The sequence below is a fragment of the Chelonoidis abingdonii genome, chromosome 4, assembly GCF_003597395.2.
Source record: "Chelonoidis abingdonii isolate Lonesome George chromosome 4, CheloAbing_2.0, whole genome shotgun sequence".
NCBI lineage: Eukaryota > Metazoa > Chordata > Testudines > Testudinidae > Chelonoidis > Chelonoidis abingdonii.
In genome coordinates, this window is record NC_133772.1 from 16,430,961 (window position 1) to 16,453,073 (window position 22,113).

At 52.5% G+C, this 22,113-nt stretch overlaps 1 protein-coding gene across 16 annotated transcripts in view; it reads left to right on the forward strand.

Annotated features, from left to right (window-relative positions):
* Positions 1-22,113, forward strand: part of PLEKHA6 (pleckstrin homology domain containing A6) — a 135,484-nt gene that overhangs the window by 83,902 nt on the left and 29,469 nt on the right. For 5 of the 16 annotated variants that reach the window (XM_075064876.1, XM_075064879.1, XM_075064868.1 and 2 more), the window contains exons 2-12: positions 3,986-4,072; positions 4,882-4,996; positions 5,817-5,957; positions 6,464-6,536; positions 7,940-8,040; positions 14,457-14,632; positions 15,039-15,524; positions 16,284-16,794; positions 17,720-17,806; positions 19,552-19,605; positions 19,798-19,851. In XM_075064876.1, coding sequence (XP_074920977.1) covers positions 4,895-4,996; positions 5,817-5,957; positions 6,464-6,536; positions 7,940-8,040; positions 14,457-14,632; positions 15,039-15,524; positions 16,284-16,794; positions 17,720-17,806; positions 19,552-19,605; positions 19,798-19,851 — 1,785 coding nt within the window. In that variant the 5' untranslated portion in view covers positions 3,986-4,072; positions 4,882-4,894. The remainder of the gene's footprint in view (positions 1-3,985; positions 4,073-4,881; positions 4,997-5,816; positions 5,958-6,463; positions 6,537-7,939; positions 8,041-14,456; positions 14,633-15,038; positions 15,525-16,283; positions 16,795-17,719; positions 17,807-19,551; positions 19,606-19,797; positions 19,852-22,113) is intronic. The other 11 variants (XM_032785791.2, XM_032785801.1, XM_075064873.1 and 8 more) reach the window with 8 other exon arrangements.

The window sequence follows — 22,113 nt, forward strand, 5'->3', positions numbered from 1 at the left end:
ATTTTGATAAGATAACAGGGCAGTAGCCAGTGTAAAGCATTTTCAGCAGCGTACTAGTGGTTCGGGGGCTTTGCCGAAATCCCCAGAAACCGCCGGGTTTTCTGCTCCTTAATTTGTTGACTTTGGCTTTTGCTCACACAACCATGGTTGGCAGTGGTCGCGTTTTCACTTTGCAAACGCTTTAATTTAAATTAAAGGCTGGATTTTTTTACCCACTGAAAGCAATTTCTGAACAGGCCCACAATCAAATCAGTCCTCTGGGAACCGAGGAGCAGAGCTGGGGCCGCGCCAGAATGCTGGGTCTGCTGGGCAAGTTCTGATTTAAACGTTCCAAGCCAGCCCCACTCAGAACCGCTGATCTTGAATGTCGCTCCATTTTAGGGGTGTTAGGAACTGAATACAGTTCTGAAATCTGCACCGTTTTTATACTGATATAACTGCCTGCTGGATGGAGCGGTTTACTGAAATAGCTGTACCAGTTCAATCCGTAATGTGGACACAGTTATACCAGTAAAAAGGTGCCTTATATCAATATAATTTATTCCGCTTCCTGTACAGGAATAAGCTCTAAGCTTTTATAGCAGTGTAACTGTTTGTACTAGGGAGGTTAGGTTGTTTTAATGACACCAGTATAGTTAATCAGGTACATCTTTTGTGGTTTAATTCAGGGCTCAATCCAACAGCCATTAAAGTCAGTGAAAGACTTCTACTGACTCTGAGAGTTGGATCCGGCCATTGGTTTCCTTGGGGCTGCTTAAGGCACAAGGTTCTACTCACATGCATGGCAGAATCGAGCTCTCAGTGACGCAGTTCCATCTCTTATTATAAACAGTCTCCCCACATGCAGTCTAATCTCAGTCATTTGCACTCAGTAGGGCTGCAGGGCCATTACTACTGTGAATGACTCTTTTTCTGAACAAAGGGGTAAGTGAAAAAACAGCAGGCCCAGTGGAGTTATGCCAGCATTGCGTTTTCCCCACTTAAAAACAGCGTGTCGGAGAACATGACCATGCTAATTTAGTTGGACAGCAGTAATTTCGTTTTATGTTAATATCTCATCATGTCACAGTTGATGTTCTGTGATATGTCCTGTAAAGCTAATGAGGTCTCAGCAATCAGAGACCTCACCTTGGCTCTCAGTTCCACAAGCTTTGCTGGGAAATGCAGATGAAATTTGTTGCGCAGATTATGCAGCATGCGGATTAGCAAAGGAAGATACTGCTGCATTTTGCTGTTCATTAAGTGTTGCAAATCCATCAGCTTTTGAAAGGAGCTCTTCATGCCCTGTTATGGCCACCAGGCTATTGGATGAAGTCCTATGGCTTCTGCTTCTTTGAAGCCCTCTGCCGGCATTTGCACATAATCTGGGGTTCTACCTCCACTCAGATCCTTCGTAAAAGAGCAGCTCTGTTCTTAACGTCTGTGAGCGGCACGTAGAAGGGGGACAATGGTAAACAGATGTTTGCTCTGGTTTTACTGTGTCCGTTTTCTGCCCTAGTTGCAAGCTGGCATCTCATCTGCTTCCCCCAAGCCAAAGCCAGTAGCCACCGCCCACTCCTTTAAATCCCACTTGCAGAGATCCCTCATGGGATTCGGAATGCTGCCATACCTGGGAAGATTGTGGCTATTGTCTGGGATGGGGCAATCCAATTTGTTCCTGCAAGTTTGAGCGCCAATCACTGGCAGAGAATGTTCTCTCCTGGTCAGTCTCAGACAAAATGTGAGGCAGAGAGCCTTGTCTCTGTACTGAAGCCCTGTGCTCAGGGTTCTGAGCTAGAGGCAAGGTCCCAGTTCTGCTCTGCTGCATCCAGGTGACTCTGTGGAAATCGGGTTGGGAGCAAGATATGGGCCTGTGCATCCAGTAGCCAGTGCTCCCACGGGCTGGGTTTGACAACAATTAGTTGGGAGCTGGTGTAGTCTAGTGGTTAGAGCAGAGAACAAGGAGCCAGGACTCCTAGATTTTATTCCCAGTTGCTGAGGACTGACTGTGGATTTAGTGCAGATGCTGACACCCTCGCTCACGTTTGGTAACGCCGTATTCCGCATGTGATCTGAGTCGTTCCAAGGGAAGCACTCAAGGGGGAAAGTCCTGTTCTGTGTGAGGGTGTCTGGATCTGACCCTTGCAGCCTGAGTGCAAATGAATCCAGATAAAGTTGGTAGGAGCTGCAGCAGCTCAGTCCCTCTGAAAATCGAATGCCCCCATTTCTTGATCATAAAACAGGACGACTAATACCAGCCCATCTCTGTAATGGGCTTTGAGATCCAGGTCTGAAAAGTGCTGTGTGATAACAGTGTGGGGTGATTGTTATGGGTACTGACTGCCACTTCGATAATGAGGATCTGGAGCCGGTAAAGGACCATGGTAAAGGCAGGTCTTTCCAGGGGCTGACTGGTGATATGAAATCCATATTAGTGCGGCTTTGGGCGTGTCGCTCATACTTTATTTACTAGCGCCCACATAACCCCGTCCGTGCTGCATTATGTACGTCGGTGCTTTGTAATAATGTACACCAGTGGGCCTGCTGTTTCTTTGGCTGTTGGAATATGTGGCTGCGTCACACAGCAAAATTAATAGAGAGGAAAGCCCCTGAAAGTCAGACTGAGATTTAATAGGCTGTTATGACAGGTGAATGCCATTAGGGGGCTATTCATTAGCCTGGTCTATTGACACCTGTGAAAGCTTCTCTTCTAATACATGCCACTCATCCAAAGGGATGCTCCACAGGAAACAGCCTGTGGAATTCAAGCATGTACTAGGTGGCAGTGAAGGGCTAATGCTAGTCTGATTTTGTGTGCCAAGTCTGTGCAAATGTGGCATAAATGCTTCCATCCATCTGGACGTGTATCTGGGGAAGTGGAAGTGCTGTGAATATTGGCCTGAGGAGGAGTTGGCTTTGTGGCATCGTTGCTCAGTGGGAAGAGGAGACGGAGAGCATTGTGCATGGATGAACTCCGTCTCCTGGCGCCATATGTCGGCCAAGCCTAATGGCAGCTGCTAGATGGGCTCTGCCATGTGTATTCATCTTCACACTCTGCTCTGACCTTGTCTCTCTTCAACCCCGGAGATGCTCCAGCTGGTTTGCCAAGCCTCCTGCGTACAATCCCACCTGGTCTTAAAGTAGCAGTCACCTCTTATTGGCATACCCCTAGGGCAGAGTTGAAATTACAACCACAAAGCCCAAGAATTTAGGGCTGAAATGGGAGTGTGATTGGGACCAACACGGCTTCTGTTCTGTCCAGCTTGTGGGGCAGACAGTTTCTTCTGTCCCTAATACATACCTGGGCTGGTCTTTACCCAGAAAGTTGGGAGGGGGCAGTTATAACTAACCCTCCTGCTTCCCACACAGACTCAACCCACCAGTGTTTCAAGTTCATGCATCCTCCTAGACGTGAATTAATTTTACAAATCCTTAAAACATACTAAGATTCTTGCCACCTCAGACTACCCAAGGTTCACTCATTCTTAGTCATGAGAACAGCTGGACAAAAAGAGACCACTTGCTTACCTAGGCTGGCATCCCATCTCCAGCAGTGGGCAGTGCAGGAAGTTTGAGGGGTATGTATACAAGGTCACCCCCTCAAAATGTACCTATTGGCACAATGCTAAACCATACTGTATGGCAGAGGAGGGGAATCCTTCCTGACCCCATCTGGTGATAAACGTATGCCCTGAAGCATGTGGCTTGATTAAACCCTGCTCATTTTTACTAATGTAGAGTCACTGCAAATGTTGTTTCTGCCCTTAGTGAGTTGAAATTCATTCATGAGCTATGTCAGAGAGAAGCCAAAGGCTGGGCACAGTCAAGCCTTCAGTTATTTGCCTCCGTAATATCCTGCAGCAGCAACTTTCAGCACTTTGAACTGGTACACAAAGCAAAAGAAGGGCTGTGATGCTTAGCAATAGCTCGGCCAGTGCATGGAGCGCGTTGCTCTGTTCACTCCAGAGCCACTTAATTGTGCCAAACTCTCCTCTGTGTTTTCCAGCCACAATGAAAGACGGAACACGTTTCTGCACCCTGTGACTGGACACATCCCAGAAGAAAACACGAGATTTGACTTACGTTTACCAAAGTAGGTTTGCTTTAGAATGCTGCCATTTCGTGTGTGTGTGTGTGTGTGTGTGTGTGTGTGTGTGTGTGTGTATAATACACACACACATAATGATTGAAGTGAAGGAACCAGAGGGGAAAAGAACTAATAATACCAAGGAAATATTGAGAGCAAAGACCATGGCAGGGAATTTACAGGCTAGGGAACAGTATGGCTTTGCTGTGAGACGAGGGGCAGCCTTGCTTTGCTATGTATGTATGCAGGGGCGGCTCCAGGCCCCAGCACGCCAAGCATGTGCTTGGGGTGGCATGCCACGGGGGGCACTTTGCCAGTTGCCGGGAGGGTGGCAGGCAGGCAGGCAGCCTTCAGCAGAGTGCCTGTGGAGGGTCCGCTGGTCCCGTGGCTCCAGCAGAGGGTCCGCAGGCACGCCTGCAGGAGGTCCACCGGAGCCGCGGGACCAGCGGAGGGTCCACAGGCACGCCTGCAGGAGGTCCACCGGAGCCGCGGGACCAGCGGAGGGTCCACAGGCACGCCTGCGGGAGGTCCACCGGAGCCGCGGGACCAGCGGAGGGTCCACAGGCATGCCTGCGGGAGGTCCACTGGAACTGCGGGACTGGCGATTGGCAGAGCACCCCCCGTGGCATGCCGCCGTGCTTGGAGCGGCGAAATGTCTAGAGCCACCCCTGTATGTATGAGCGCTGTCTGTGTGTTTGCACAGTGTGGGCCTTATCCGTGGAAAGTGTCATATGTATGGGCTGTTATTCCTCAGCTGTCCTTGCAGAGATCTGCAATAAGCTTTTCTCTCTCCTTTCCCTCTCTCTCGATGGCAGCTCTACAGTGGACATGTCCAGCAAAGCAGGTGGGAAGCGACCGGCAACCATCAGCAGCGAATCATCCAACCACACCATGGTGTCAGAGATGCCTCAGGAGCGACCAAATGGCAGGGTATGTTCATGGAGCACTGGACACTGGCCTGGAACCCTAGGAGACCTGGAATCTATTCCTAACCATGCCACTAGCCAGCTGGATCTAAGCTGCCCCTTACACCTAATGTTCTCATTGCCTCTGGACATCTGAAAGACCCTTCTTCTTGTTGAATAGGCTGGGGGTAACCAAGCACACTTGCCCTCGCGGATGCCTGCTGGTAAGCAGATGTATTTGGCCTGTTGGAGTCATTATGGGCACAAAGGCATTCAGGGATGGAGATGGGTGTGTAGGCAATGGACTGGCACTCAGAAGATCTAGGTTCATTTATCAGCTCTGCCACAGACCCCCTGCTCTCAGCCAAGTAGCTTCCCCACTTTGTGCCTCAGTTTCCTCCTCTGTAAAATGGAGTCAATGAAACTGACCCATCTTTGTGAAGTTCTTTTGAGATGTGGGAATGAAAAATCCGGCATAGCAGCGAGGTGATTTCACGCCCCTTCCACACCAAGGGGAAGTAGCTGGCTGGGATCAGAGCATCATTAAAGTAAAGGCAGCGATTAGGATCCAACCCTGTTTTGTGGTAGGGAAAAGATAGGCCAAGCTGGTTGCAAGGAGGAAGCAACGGCATGCCTTGGACAAGTAGATAAATGGCTGAGATTTCCCGAGGGACGATGTGATAGGAGTGCTGGCGGTAAGATGCAGCTCTCCCTCGCCCACCAGATGGCAGCATTGCAAGGTATCCCTCAGCCGCATGCTCCGTGAGCTGCGTGGCTGGGTCTGACTATTCCCCATGGGTTTGCCAGGAAAGCAAAAGCCCCCAACAGCTGCTTTCTAAAGCCAGAGGGTTCTGAGAGCCGCCTCCTCTCCTTCTCCAAAGGCCTCGCGCCCTTCCCGGAAGGGGATTGCCTTCGGGAAGCGCTCCAACTCCATGAAGCGGAATCCCAATGCCACAGTGACCAAAAGCGGCTGGCTCTTCAAGCAGGTAATGTCCCCCTCGTGCCGTGGTGAGGAGCATTCCCCTGGCTGAGCCATGCATCTCACAGAGCCACCTCCCTCTGTCAGCCGACAGCAGGGACCAAAGGATGATGTGGTGCGACATGCCACACTAGGACTGGTGTGGGATTGCATGGGGCATGGCTCTTGCGTGCTCATTCCACGCACCTGCCAGACTCCTCCCCCCCCAGCCCTCTATCTGTCCCAACCTAGCTCCAGTGCATCTGGCTGTGACAGCAGGGAGTGCTGCTGCTGGGTGCCTGCCCCATCTGGCCTGCACCTCTCCCCAGTCACTCCCTCCTGCGATGGTTCCTGCAAGCCAGCACGGCTCAGTGCCACCCTGTGCCCTCTCCTCAATGGAGCCCACACTGGGCTCTCCCTGTGACACATGAGATGCTGCGGCTTCACCCACTCACTTTCCCCCACTTTTCCCCCTCTCTGCTTTACAAGCAGTGACAGGTTTGGGGTGCCCTCTCACTCATTCCTCTTTTGCAGGCCAGCTCTGGCGTGAAGCAGTGGAATAAGCGCTGGTTCGTGCTGGTGGATCGCTGCCTCTTCTATTACAAAGGTAGGTGGTGGGGCTGAGGACTAAAGAACTGTCCCATGGGCCCAGTCCTGATGGGGCAGGGCTCCAGCAGCTCCTGGTGCACTTACAGCCCCAAAGCCAGGTGACCAGGGGTCAATCTGGGCAGCTGGGGTCGGATCTCAGAGTCCAGCGCCGGTGAAGAAACCCAGTTTGTTGTTTGATGGAGAGCGAGTCCCGCCAAGCAGGGAGATGGGTACAGCCAGTCAGAGGAGAAGTTAAAACCCTCCTCTTCAAAGGGAAGGGTCTGCTGTTACGAGGAGCTGAGGGATCCCCGTGGGGTGCCAAGCACCTTCCCCCTCAATGGGAGCCACGTACGGTCCACACCTTGCAGGACTGGGCTCCGAGATTGTACAAGGTACTCCCATGGGGGAATGCTGTGGAAGGTAGCTCCATCCATGCATCCTTAGATTTTTCTGTAGCCTCTTCTCTTACAGTATCCAAGGTTGGGGGATGGTTGCATGGCCCTCAGGTTAAACACTGTGCAAGGGATCATGTTTGGTACAAATTCAGCAGCTCCCTGCTGGCTCAGCTGTTCCCTTACTCAACTGGCCCAGATGAGACCAGAAGCTAGCTCTGCCTCTCTCCGTGAGGAGCTGTGGGTCTGTATACCAGAGGTGCTGCTATTGGCATGCCCCAGATCTCAATGCTCAAGACTCCACATCCAGCATCTCTGTGTAAATGATTAACATCAGCAAACAAACCCGTCACCCTTTTGCCTGGACCTCTTAGGGCCAAGTTGGCTTTTCGAGCAGCTGTTATCAATGGTGCCAAGAAATAGAGGGCGTGAGGAGGGCACTGGCACCATATAGCTGCTCGAGGTCTGTGGGAAACAGCCGCCCCATGCCATAAAGGAGTGACAGAAGCCAGTCCTGAATTCAGACGCCAAATCAGTCCCCAACCTTCTCCCCACCCACCCCCTGGCCTCATCTGGGCTCCATCAGTATGGAGATTCACCCCTTCACACACCCCACACCTTTTGCAACCTCCGCTTTCCAGCAGGCCGCTGGCTCGGCCTAATCCCTGGCAGCAGGTCTGGAGGGCGGGCATGAATAATTAACCACCCTGTATTGTGAGCTGTGAGTGATAGGTTTTTGCGGGGGTGGGGGGAGTGGGAGAAGAGAACAACAGATGGGCAGATGCGACTGGGAGGGAGCTGGCTTCCACAGGTAGGCTGGCTCCAGTCCGGATGTGGCGTTCTCAGCTCCCTGGGCTGTCCTTGCTCTTAGGAGCCAGCAGAAAGGAGGGATGCGTTCCTAGCCAGAGGCACCTCGTCCACTTTCCCCTCTCCTTGCGCTGCAGCTTTAAAGGGGAGACGGGTCTTGCCAACCACCTGGAACTCCCCCGTCCTTATTTAACTCCCATTTTTTCCCCCCGGGTCAATGCAGATGAGAAGGAGGACAGTATCTTGGGCAGCATCCCGCTCCTAAGCTTCCGGGTGGCAGCCATCCAGCCATCGGACAACATCAGCAGGAAACACACCTTTAAGGTCAGTGTGTGGCCGTGACAGAATCTCGGGGGCAGCGTCATGCTCCCAGCCATTAGCCCTGTTCCCGGAAGCCACAGATGGAGCCGCAGTTTGTCATGCGACCCTCCCTTCCGAGAATCTTACTGCCTGGTAGGGCCAGACGTAGGCTATTGGGTACAGCAGCACTCGGAGGTCTCTTGGCTTGTGCTCTCCGCTTCCTGTGGTGACCGGCGCTTGGGGGAGGTGTGAGCTGCTGTGGACGGTCGCTAAAGACAGGCACGTACCAAAAGGGGAAGAACGGGCATTGGTGGCCTGCTGCAAACTGGGGTCCTTGGCGCACCGCTAGGGGTAGTGGCGGTGGAAGCTCTGCCACAGAGAGAACTGCCGCTGTGTCCTCTCACCGTGCTCAGAACAGGATTAACGAGTCTAGGCCTTTTAGTCTTCTAGGGCGTGACCCAGCCCTGCCCCTTTTGTCACTGGCCATATCTGCACCAAGCAAGGGAGCATATGGCACCCCCACTCTGAGCCGCCTGCTTTGCTCAGATGTGACAAGGACCACGTGAGAGGTAAAGCAGAGAGGAATCGGGTCTCTGGGTTTCCTGTCCAATAACATTTAGCCAGAACGCAAAGACCAGACCCAGACCAAAGCGTCCCGTGATTTGGGGAGGGAGCTCAGACTGTAGGAGGAATCCTTCTGCTTGTTCCCCCTCTGAAGCTGTCCCTCTGTCCGTAAGAGAGATGGGTGGAGGAGCTGACGTGCAGATCCAGACTGGGTTAGAGCCTCTGTTATGGTGAGCTACTGTCTTTTACTTCTATTGACTTCAGTGGAAGTTGAGGGTGCTTAGCAGTCTTGCTGCTAATATGGGGTGAAATTGACCCCTGTGCAGACAGCAAGCTCAGTAATACCACCACCAAGTGCTTTACACCCATAACTCTCAAAGTATTTTTTGAAGGAGGTCAGGATCATTACCACTGTTGTACAGATGGGAAAACTGAGGCACGCAGAAGGCAAGTGACTTGCCCAAGATCATCCAGTAGGCCGGTAGCAAAGCCAAGAATAGAACCCAGGTCTCCTGATGCCTAGTCCAGTGCTCTAGTCACTAGGCCACACTGACTCTAACTGAAGCCCTGCATGGGCCTTGTGTCAACCCCATAGGTTTAAGTGTGTTAACCTGCTGCACAAGAGTGAATTGCTCCTAGCCAGTGGTGATCAAAGCATGCTAGTAACCCAATGCCAAGGAGGGGCTTCTCCTCAGCTGACAGCTGTGCTGTCATTAGAGGGTTTTCACAAGCCGCCTACTCAGCCATTCCCGTTTTGGATTACTCTCCTGTGTTAATAAAAACAACAAACGTACGTAAGCCAGTGTTGCTATAGAATCGCACCCCCGGCAGCGCTAGAATTAGGCTGTGTTCAAGCCCAGATGTGCAGGAGGGCTTCCCCTATGTCCCTTTTTAACTAGTTTAGACTAGTGTTCACTCTCTCTCACACACATGCAGACTCTCTCTCTCTCTCTCTCTCTCTCACACACACACACAGGCAATATGTTGTAATTGTTTAGCATGTAATTAGTTTCTACTTGTCAAACGTCTGTGCTGAGGGACGCGACTGCAATGGAGCAGCGACTGAAGCTGTGAAACTCCTGCTGAGCTGTGGGCAAAAGGAGCCATTTGGTTTTATCCTCCGAAGAGCAGTTAGCGTTACACATGCATGCACACTCATACATGCACAAGCACCGTTGTTCACATGGTAGCCCATGCTCACAACTCACCTAGACTTAATTATCTGTCCATCCACGTATGCAAATTGAAATGTGCATCCAACCCATGGGCCAAACACACACTCAGACTTACTTTTTTTCACACTTGTACATATGCATATTCACACTTGCACTCGCACACAGACCGAACACACCTCGTGTGCAATCACACAAGTGCACATGAACACACACATATACTCCCATATACAAACACCTCCTCACTTGCACCCATTAACGCTCAGCTCATGCTCAGAGAAAACCCAGCTTGCCCACTGATGCACACAGATGTACACACAGAAACAAAAATCCACAAGTCACAAAAGCACACTCCTATGCCGAATGCTTGCACACACAGTGCCTTGATTCTCTCCAGCTGGGGACAGAGCTGCAGAGACACGCACAGAACCTGGATTCTCTGCAGCTGCGGGCAGCGTCACACACGCAACCTTGATTCTTTCCAGCCTGGGGCCGTGCTACACCCACCCCTCTATTTTGTTTTTATTCTGAAGCATTTTTGGGTGCTCGTCACTGGAATATTTGCACATTCATTCCTGCTCTAAACCTTATATTGCAACATTCAGCAGAGGGTGAAAGGTCAGCTCCACCCTCCAGAGGCTGAGCTCCACTCTCCCTGTCCTATTAATGGCAATAAAACAAGAGAGCAAGGGAAAGAACCTTTAAGAATTGGCAAGTCCTGAGAACATTTGGGTCATTATTAAAGAATGGATCCTGCCTCTTGAACTCACTGCCAGTCAGATTAACCCCTTCGGGCCCGTATGGGGAACAGAGGGAGCCTGGGTTAGAGAAAATGCAGCTCTGACCCAGTGTCAGCCAAAGGGAGAATGAGAGATTTAAGCTCTATCAGGTTTTACTCTCCTCAGCCGCCTCCGTCCTGACCCAGGCCAGGGTTTGGGGGAAGTCAGAGAAGCACTTAACAGGCCTGGTTTGTGCCCTCACTCTGTGCAGTCCCTTCGGCTTCTGTGGAGCTGCAATGGTTGGAAAGTGCCACTTGGGCGAAGCACGTGCTAAATCCCATTGACTCTAACAGGACTCAAGCATGTGGATAGATCAGGGATCGGAAACCTTAGGCACGTGGCCCGCCAGGGTAAGCCCCCTGGCGGGCTGGGCCAGTTTGTTTACTTGCCACATCCGCAGTTTCGGCTGATCGCGGCTCCCACTGGCCGTGGTTCGCCGCTCCAGGCCAATGGGAACTGCGGGAAGCCGCAGCCAGCACATCTCTCAGCCCAGGCCTCTTCCTGCAGCCCCCACTGGCCTGGAGCGGCAAACCGCGGCCAGTGGGCGCCGTGATCGGCCGAACCTGCAGATGTGACAAGTAAACAAACTGGCTCAGCCCGCCAGGGGGCTTACCCTGATGGGCCGCATGCCAAAGGTTGCCGATCCCTGACATAGATCCTGATTCAACAAAGTCTCTGGGGAAGCGGGGCAGGATGCCAGCACTGAGGGCAAAATTTACCTCGGCGCATCACTGGAGCTCCTCTCTAGAGCTTGGCTGGTTCCTAGGGACTGTGCTGATCCTTGGTGCAGGAATGAATGCCGCTCATGGAGAGTGTTTACATTCACGTACCCCTTTCCACTGGGGACTGGAGAAACAGAACTGGAGCTGGGGTCCAGGTTCCCATCGAAATACAATGCTCTGACCCAGAAAATGAAAATGTTTCAAAATTTCCATTGGAGTAAATTGAGATTTTTCCAAACAGCATTACCCAGAGAACCATTTTTCTTATGGGCTCCGATATTTCTTAATTCTGTACGGGGCTTAGGTACTCTAATGGCAGGTGCCTTAGAACTGAACTGGGCAGCTAAACAGCCAGCCAGCCCTTCCTGGGGCGATAAAGGAGAAAACATCCCTGTAATGTTCGCTTCTACCGATGACTCTGAACCATGGAATTTGAATCTGGATCTGAATTTTCCCAGAGTTCTGGGGAATTTTGGATACTCCATTGTGGTTCTAGCCCATGTCTAGTACCCAGAGATTCATCCTGGCTTGGGAGTTTAGAAGTGACTTCCTGAGCCTTTCACTTGGAGGTTGCTGGTTTGAATCCCGTCAAAGTTAGTGCTCAAGTGCAGGCTAAAGAGCCTGGGAAATGGGTCTTTTCCATCTCGAGTTGCCATCTGATGGCTGCTCTGTCTTTCCCTATGGGGAGAGATTTAGTAGGTCCCAATCCTGGACTCAGTGGACAAGTATCTGCATGACACAATTGACACTCTTGGTGGTGGTCTCATCAGAGAGGCCAAGGAAGGAACGAGCCACAGAGACTGAGCCTCCTGCACCCCACCCTTTGATCTCTTCAAGACAGGGCTGGGTCACGTTGGCAGGGCAGTGAAGGGGTAATGCGTACGCTGTGCAGAGTGGCCATAAACCCCTACCTCCTGAGTCACTGAGAGGAGATTCCTGGTAGTCACATTTCACACCTACTTTGCACTTGCCTGGGACACTGTAAATGATTGCATGGGGCCAGAAGGGGGAGCAGTTGTCACTGAATCCACTGTGTCCTGTTTGAAAAATGGAGATGATATTAATCTATCCTAACAAGGGAGCTGTGTGAGGCTTAATTGATTACTGTGCAAAGTACTGCTGTATCCTTGATCCACACGGGGTCAGTCACTGCTGGCACAATTTGACTTCTGGTGGGTCTGATCCAGCCTTCTTCACATACCCAGAAGGCCAGAACAGGCCCGATGAGAGGCTGTTAAATGGGTTGGATTCCATCCTCTGGTTCTGGGCTAACCCAGCACTGAGCATGTTCTCAACTACCCTCCATCTGCCCCTCTTTGGTGACAGTGCTGCTCCTGCCACACTCTGCCTGCCTGGTGCATCTCCCTATTGAATTCTCTGCTGGGTGGTTTGACCTGTTCTCTGTGTTTCCTCCTTTCTTCCGCGTGAGGATCTCCCCACTGGAGAGGAGGTTTCTTCCAAGTGCCCGTCTGCAATGCCAGCACACAGCCACCAAATAGGTAGTATGCTCTTTCCATTTCCAAATGCATGCCAGAAAGAGAAGGGATGCGACCGGTCACAGATTGCCCAGCATGCTTTATTCACCTCCACTCGACAAAGGGGGATGAAACATTGGGGTTTATGTTTCTTTCTTGCGGATCGCATGCTTAGACCGTCCTAGTGTAAGGAACTTGGTGGAAAGACCGAGGTTTGTATGAGCCAGGCAGGAAAGATTCCTCGGGGGCTGGGAGCCCTTGACTAGTAACAGCAGTGGTCAAAAAATGCTACATATTCCTCCTGGGGGGAACGATTAGAACACAAGGAAGAATTTTCCATTTTGTTGGAATATTTGGGGGTTTTTTTTGGCAAAACAAACATCAAAAATTTGGTTTTCAGTCTTTGGGGTTGGTGGGGAGGGAAAGATGGGAGGAGAAAAGAGGAGGGAAGGGGAAACCCAGAGAAACAAAAACATCTTTGGGATTTTGTACTTTTTTGTCAAAAAACCAGAAGATTTTGACCCAGATGAACATTTCCCCGTAAAATTGGTTTTATTCAAAAAGCCATTTTTCATCAAAATCATGTACCAGTGAGAACATTTTGACTAGCTCTGTTCTTATCTTACCATTGCCAGCCGGCTCCTTTATAAGCTCTGAACATCCACAAAGGGGACATGTACTGACATTAGCGGCCAACCTGCAAGATTTGCATCCAGATTTGCAAAGAGCATTTGGATCTGGGGTTTGGCTCAGTGTAGCATCCTGCTGCTTCCTGGATCTGAACTCCCTTGATGATCAGCTGTTCGGATCGGGGAGGTTTTGATTCAGCCCTATCTATACTTGAAGTTGTGAGCTGGATGAGCCTGGATAAATCCATTTCTGGTGGAACATCTTCCTCCAGTTCAGGATTTACCTGTGCCTGCCCCAGGCTAGAGCCTATATTTGTATGCTGTGATAACTAGCAGATCCTGCTCTGGTGCAGAGGGGGGTGGTAACAAGACTAGGGAGCGGTAGTAGTGGGGTGCAGAGCTGGACTCCGGAAGGGATCAGGAGCGTATAGAGGTGGGTTTCTCTGCTCACTTTTGCCCCTGAAACCAGAAGTCCTAAAAATGCTCTTCTCACTGTTCCTGGTCAAAGTCAGAATTGTGAACTCTTATTAAATCAATGCTCTGGTGCTGTGCGGTGACTGCCCCAAGCCCTGCAGCTGTCCTTGTGCAAGCTGTGCTGCTTGGGACCAGTACTGCAGAGTGCTGTTTTATGTTTAATAAGGGTTACATGCCAGGAATTCCCAGATGGGTCCCATTCTGCTGCGGTTTCCCACATCTCAGGGTATGGTGAGAGCTTATGATAAGATGGCGCTCATCTGAACCTTTCTAGATCCCGCCCATCACTTGAGATGGGTCTCACTGAGTCAGTGAATCCAAGGGAAAGAGCCTTGCATTTGCTTTGTGTGCCTGCTCGACTGGGCTGTCGGGAGACCCCTGGCGAAGGCATGTAACCTCTCCCGATGTCCCACAGCACTGGATCATTTTCACTCGACTGGCCTGGGGACAGACCTGACGATTTGATGGGTCTTTCTCCATCTCTCTGACCCTGTGGCGGGGTGTGTGGTGGAGCTGACACTGGGGGAGAGCTGGTACGGCTTCGCCAACAATTCCAGGAGCCCTCAACTGGACAGCTGACTTCGCTCTTCTTTTCCTGTGTATGTGCTTTTCTCCCCCCCTGCAGGTGACTGTGTGCTGGGTGGAGGAGGCACTGGGGCATCATATGCAGTCCCTCTCTCCCCAGGCCGAGCACGCCGGCATCCGGACCTACTTCTTCAGCGCCGAGAACACCGAAGAGCAGGAGTCCTGGATCCAAGCCATGGGCGAGGCTGCCCGGGTGCAGATCCCACCCCCCCAGAGGTCAGCACGACAGGCACCATATGCTGTGCAGCAGTTGCCAGAGACTCAGGGTCTCTTTGGAGAATTGGGGGGGGGAGTCCTGGCTGAAGTTGGGGGCACACTGGAGGATATAGTGGCTATTAACTTGGGGGCACAGTTGCTAGATAACTTGGGGTCCCGTTGGAGAGGAGGGGAAGTGTCCAGTAATCATGGGGTCCCTTCAGCACCTGGAGGGGAAGTGGCTGGAAAATTGAAGTTCTTTGGAGCATGTAGGGTGTACAGCAATTTGGGGGATGTGTCAGAGCGGAGAGGGTCAGTAACCATCCCCTTGGGGGTCCAGGGACTGGATCAGCCCCGCTGTCCTGGGATGATTTGGGCCCAGGGTTGTTCAGTGGGAGGTGATGCTCTGAGTTTCTGTTCCTGGCAGGCGGGAGAAGACGGACTCTGAGAACATCCCCCCCAGCAAGCACCACCACCACCGGACCACCACCCACAGGGAGCACCCCAAAGCAGATCTGGAAGCCAAGACCAGAGGGGAGGGTGATGGGCGTGGTTCAGAGAAGATCGAGAGGAAGTCAGAAAGGATTGATAGCAAGAAGGAACCCCTGGTGAAAGCCAATGGCATTGTGGGCCGGGAGATGCCATCTGAGCCCGGCAGCCCTTACCCTGAAGCCCCACGGTTTCCAGCTGGGATAGAAAGGTCCGTGCAGCCCAATGGCTGGCAGTACTCTTCCCCCAGCCGCCCTGGCAGCACCGCCTGCCCACCGCAGGATGGGGAGAGCGTAGTGCACCGGCAAGGCTTTGTGCCACGCACCAACCCGGAGAAGATTGCCCAGAGGAAGAGCTCCATGACGCAGCTGCAGCAGTGGGTGAACCTGCGCCGGGGGGCTGCCCCGCCAGAGGAGCTGAGGAGGTGAGAGGGCTGCAAGGTGTGCCATGCTGGGGTTAACATAAGGGAAAGGGCAGCAGATTTCCTCTCCCTGGCATTCACATCCTTCCCAGCTGATGAGGGGAGCATTCCCCCTCCTGTTCTCCATCCACAGGGCCTGGGGGAGGGCCAGGAAACCTCCACCCCAAGTGGTACCCCAGTGCCAGCATCAAAGCGTGTGCTGCTGGGCCATGCAAACCAATAGGTGTGCCCCCCAGGATCGGGACTAGCGGGCAGTGAATTTGGAGCATGGGGAGAAGCAGCATAAGCAAAGGGAGCCAGGTGGAGATGCGATCACAAAACCTAGCTCACTGGTGCAGCTTGCCAAGCGACGTAGGGGAGCAGCTGTGTGCCAGCCATGCCCTGGGGAGGTGGCTGAGGAAGTTGTGGCCTAAGGTCTCCCAGCACCGACACTGACTCCAGTTAGCTTCCTAAGGCGGCTGTGTGGGCCCCTGCTCTGAGATATGAAGGCTGGTGCAGAGGGGAGCGGCCTAGTGTCAGAGTTCTAGCAGATTGCCCTCCGGATGGGGCCCAGGGGTTTGCCCCATTGCTGGCAGGGGATGCCACACTGCTCGGCACCTTGGGCATCCCTCGCAGGATCTGCCCTGCCAGCAAGTGGTGGGTGGGCACTGGCCCATCGGCGCAGACCTAGGCCGTGGCTTTCCCATGGGAATCCTGATGGAGTTGAAGCACTGGATCCAGGTTTTTCAATTGTCTCTCTTCTTTTCTTGCTGGGGGTTGTAGCCCCACCAGGTTTTTCCCAATGTCTCGAAGGGTCCCCGACTACTACGCCCCTTACTCGCCCCAGTACCCTGAGGATTACCAGTACTACCCACCCGGCGTGCGCCCCGACAGCATCTGCTCCATGCCTGCCTACGAGCGGGTGAGCCCACAGTGGGCTGCGGAGGACAAGCGCCACTCTTTCCGCAATGGAGGCCCCTACCAGCTGCGTGAGTGGAAGGAGCACCCAGGTTACGGCAGGCAGGACGTCCCCGTCTGGATCCCCAGCCCCGGCCGGCAGCCTGTGTATTACGACGAGGTGGATGCTGCCTCAGACTCCCTGCGGAGGATGTCCCTCCAGCCCCGCTCCAGGTCCGTGCCCCGTTCGCCCAGCCAGGGCACCTACAACAGGGCGAGGATGTACTCCCCAGTCAGGTCGCCCAGCACCCGCTTTGAGAGGATGCCATCCAGGAGTGAGGAGATCTATGCTGACCCTACAGCCTACATGATGAGGCGCTCGGTCAGTTCCCCAAAGGTAAATGCCTGCCCGTTAGAGGAACAGCAAAGGGGGCTGCAGGTCAGGGTCGAGGGGCACTGGCAGAGCTGAATGGGGAGAGCCCAGGACTGGAATAACAACAGTCTGCAGGTCAAGATTGCAAGCTCAACTTGCACCCCCACTTGCACTGTGCCTGGCTCAGGATGCAGGGGTTAGTTTAACTCCTTCATGACTGCTCTGCTTGTGCCAAATGGCCTTCAGAGCTTCCTCTTTGCCTACCTCCTCTATCTCCCTGTGAAGATACCCTGCCACGTTATTTGTGTTTGTTTCCTTCCTGCTTCTCCTCATAAGATGAGCAAAGAGGGCAAGCCTGTCTCAGAGTGCCACGGCAGGGGATACAAGGGGGAGAGATGGTAATGCTCTCAGGGGCACAGGGTAATTCGGTTATCTGAGCCATTAGAGGCTTGAGGAGCCTTTTCTGGGTTTCCCTGACAGTAAGCACAGGGGTCTTGGGGATGAGACAGTGCAAGGGAACCCTGGCTCAGCTGTTATACAGTCAGAGCGAGAGATGGGCCCAACCCAAAACCTGGATCCAAACACCCCTGAACTGTAGAACTGAGATCTGTGCCTGAACTCAGACCCACTTTTAGCCATAACCCCTTTTCCTTTCCTGCCGCCTTCCCCACTAGAAAATCTCTTCCTAAGGAGTGGCATGGTGGGACTGTCCATAAGGCAAACAACTGGGAGCAAGTGAATTGGGTTCTGCTCCCAGCTCTGCCACTAGCTCAGTCTGTGACCTTGGGCATGCAAGCTCGCTGCCTCAGCTTTCACATTCCTAATATGGGCATAATTTAAACTGAGCGAGCTGAGATCCAACTGCGCAGTGTGAGCAACCGCAGTCAGTTTATGGAGTGGAGTAAACATCTCACATGTCTTGGTGGGGGGGTGTCTCTTCTCTTCTCAGTATGATTATCTGGGTGACAGGAGGCCTGTCCCTGCAGGAATGTATCCCTACAACTACCCAGCGTCCCCTACAGTCCACGACAAAATGGTATGTGCTGTCGGTGTCCGGGCGTTCCATTGCTGACTGTGTCTCTCCCAAGCTGGTGGGAGCTGCTGGAGTCGGGGATAAAGGAAGTGATACTGAGATGCCTGCTTTGCTGGTGTGGGGCTGGAAGTTTAGAGCTTCCTGAGATCACCAGTGTGTGTCCAGCCAAGGGGCATGTGTGGCAGCTGGGGTGTATTTCCCTTTCCTCCCTATTCATTGCACCAGACGTGCTGTGAGTCCTGCTGCCCTGGATGTGCAAGGAGCATAGCTGGGACTCAGACTAGACTGACTTCTCATCTGCAGGGCGGGAGCAGGGAGGCTGGGGAGTGAGGTGCATCTATTCTTGGAAGACTGAGGAGGAAACCGATCTGCTCTGAGTCCTTTGCAAAGATCTGAAGCGGATGCACGATCTGGCATTGGGGGTGTCGTTTGGAGCTAGGTCCAGTGAACCTCACATGGAAATCTGCTCTCACATTGCCCCAGTGCACCGCCTTTCCCACTGAAGAGTGGCATACCCACTGTGGAGCGGAGGGTGTTGGAAGGTGGGCGTGTGTTACCTTGGGGGTACGTGCCTACCCTAGTCCAGGGACTCATCACTATGACGCCCTCAAGGAGTAATGAAGGTGCACAACTACTTGGAAATCCCAGCTCCGGACGTATCCCGTCACTTTGCTGTCTGGTTTTCAGCCGGGGGAGTGGGAAAGCGGGGTGTGGATGCAAAGGATGGATCGAGCCCTCCTTTTCCTCTCTCTTCCATTCCCTGGTTTTGGCTGCAATAGCTGCTTTGCTTTGCCCAACCAGCCTTAGCTTTTCTTTTTGATTTGGGTATTTTAATAGGTCGGGGGCAGCAGCCAGAATCCACTTGAGTGGGCTGGAACCTCCAGTCTGGGACTAAACCGCTCTGTGCCAGGGCCTTGATTTTTCATCCGGGAGAGCAGTGGGTAGACCCCAGACTGGACTTAGATGCCTCACGGAATGGACCTGAGCCGCACCCCTGCTGCACGCAGCTTCTCCCCCTCACTGCTCCTGTCTTGTGGCCTAGCTATTCACACAGGATTTCATTTTGATCGGTAAATGCATGTGGCTGAGCTGGAAGTGTGTGGATGGAATCCCGGCACCATTGGGCTGATCCAGGAACCACATCAAAAAGCCCCATTCCCAGCTTCCAGTGCTGTTGGACAAAGGAGCAGTAAAAGCATTGAGCAGTGGGATGTGGTGGCTAGTTAGGGGAGCTGCTAGTTATGTCAGCTCCTGTCACTTGGAGCAAGAGTCACCAATGGCAATAATGCACGACCCCTTGGTGTGTGGAAGCTCCCAGCTACTGCAGACCCAGGCGATAGAATGCGGGCTGTGGGGGAGTTCTAGCTACTTTTAACCCAGCTTCTCCCTGCAGGAGGTGATCTGGGAATGGGGAAAGAGCATTGCCTGGACGGGAGCTCCCATCCACTGCAGTCCCAGCCCCACCCAGCGGGAGGCGCTATAGGGAATGGGGCAGGAGCACTGGCTGTGAGGGAGCTCCCAGCAGGAACCCCTGTCAGGAGCACAGAAAGATCCCTTGAAAAGGTTGCTTATGCTAAGCACTCACCACCAGTCCTGCTTTCGGAGCTGCTTAGCCACAGGAGGCAGTACTTGGCCTCCCAGCCCGAGAGTGCTTTGCCTTTCTGCAGCCTTCACCTAACTGCTTTGCTTCTTCTTTGTGTGTTTGTTTGTGTTTCCGTTTTTGCCGCATGTCTGTTGGCTCCTGGTAGGATGAACTTTTAGACCTTCAGTTGCAAAGAAACCTAGAATATTTGGACCAGCAGGTAGGCAGAGCTGGCCGCGAATGTCACGCTGCTCATGTCCCCTCCTGCCTCTGTCACTGCGCCATCCCCCCTCTGCTTTCAGTACAGTGTCATTCCCTGCCCCTTCCCTGAACATCCATTCTCCAGCCTTTCTTGGCATCACGGCAGCATAAGCCATCTTTGGTTTGCTTCCTCCATTCTTCCCTTCTGCAGGGTCGCTCATCACTTGACTGGACAAATGCCTTCTCTCCGTCAAATGACTGCAAGGTACCACACCAGAGTCAGCGGTGCAATGAATGTGTGTATATTGAATGCCCTTACACCAGTGAATTAGAAGTAACTTGAGTTGGGTCACTGGAGATTGGCTGGGGCGAGCGGGAGGAGAACGTGGCCCGTCCAGATGTGATTGGGTCAGAAAATGGGTGTATTTGTAAATGTAAATTTCACCAGTCTGGGGCCTGGATTCTCCTCGCACACTCATGTGTCACTAGTATAACTGCACTGATTCCAGTGGGCTCACTCCTGATTTGCACCAGCGTAAGTGAGAGCAGAAGCTGGCAGCAGCCGGCACAGATTATGCTAATGTGGGACCAGATTCCATCCCACCTCACTCATCCTGGTTCCTTACTCTCCTGGGAACCTGTCCATGGGTGCAGCATGACTCAGTGGAAGGAAGGGGAGAGAAACTGGCCCTCAGTGTCTCCACCTGCTCTGGGTCATCACTGAATGTGGTTCAGTGAATTCTCCAGGAGCTGTGCATCTGCTTACGCTGGGTCTGACTGAGTGTACGGAGATGGCAGATCGTGGAGTGCTGAGGGTGGGAGGCAGGTAGTTTTCTGGGATGGGGCAACAGACTGTTTTCGGAGGGGACAGCCAGGCCCTGTGTCCCATCCATTGTAGGAAGAGCACTACCTGATTTGGGTGCTCGTGAAGAGTTCTGGACGGACAGCCTGGGAGAATGAGCCCGCCCTGCCCACAGACCAGGGACGGTTTGGCCAGCAATAAGGCGTATGCTGTCCCTGCCAACAGACCTTTGATCTAGTGGGTCAGCCTGCTGGGGGGGAAAGTGGTTTAGCCTATCCTCGACCTCAGAGCTGAGCCATCTGCTCTGAGGGGGAAGGAGCCATGGGAGACGGTGCTTGGAGTCCTTAGTCCAAGCAGCGAGAGATTGTGGGATGAACATGGGGATCCTGTCACGTCCAGGCTAGGAGTGGACTACTAAACATTTGCGAAAACCCAAAGAGCATTGCCATATGGGTGGGTGCAAGCGTGTGTGCGCGTGCATGTGCGTGCGTGTGTGTGTGTGTGAGAGAGAGAGAGAGAGAGAGCGCGAGCGAGCACACAGGCTCTTGTTTGTGTGCTGTTGAAGAGGGGCAGAAATTGGAGATAATTGTTAAGAAATTCAGGAGCATAAAAGCGAGTTCCCTCTCAAAGGTGAGAGACTTGATGCAGATCTTGGGGAAGCATCATCCGGTTCTGATACACGAACCAGCCTGGACAAGCATCCCCCAATCCTTGACCTGAGCCAAACCTCAACTGCACACGAGGGTGTGTTTGAGGCAGGTTGTAAACTCCACATCATCGGAGTAGGGAGGGGAAAGTCTTTTGGGGAACATCTGCAGGAGCGTCCAGATGAAAATTATGGATGAGGCATGAGATTAAAAAGGGAAAGAAAAAGAAATTCCCCAGTCAAGTGCTGCAGCCTGATGTTTGCCTGCCGAAGCCTGTATTTCAATAGGGAAGCTGCTCCAGAGCCAGAGTCATATATGCCCATCAGTAGAGTACTCCCCGGGGTGTGTCTGGCTGGCTTGGAGCAGAGCCAGACATGAGCGAGGAGAAGGCAGTAAAATAAAAAGCTCTCCAGATTATTTCACAGCCATCAGCAGCAGGGTTTCCTCTTGTGAGTTCTTTGAAAATGCTCCCTCAAAGGCTTTCTGTCTCCTCCTCCTTTCTAGCTGACCTTTGGAGAGACTAATCAAGTGTCCCTTTAAAGCACTGTTTGCTTCTTTATTTTCTCATTCCCTGTTTGTCCGGGAAGCTGAAACAGAACATCTTAGACATGATCCTCAGCTAGTGTACGCTGACGCAGCGCCATTGGCTTCCACAGCTACACCCAGTGACATCAGTTGAAGATCTGTCCCTTTGTGTGCTAAACTGACCCCTACCCTTGTGTGGGTACTGGGGGAGCGTGAAAGGAACGGGACAATGGCAAGATTTTATGGTGCAGAATTAGATCTAATTGTGGTGTTTGTCTGGTTGTTTGCAAGTAGGGTGACCAGACAGCGAGTGTGAAAAATCGGGATGCGGGTAGGGGGTAATGGGAGCCTATATAAGTAAAAGACCCAAAAATCGGGATGGTCCCTATAAAACCGGGACATCTGGTCACCCTATTTGCAAGTCCCTTTAAATGCTGTTTACATGTGGATCCCGCTCCACCAAAACAAACAAAAACATTAGTGCTCTTTATAATTTTGAAAAGAAAATAAGTCCCAGTAGCCAAGTACTAATGACCAACTCTACAATAATAAG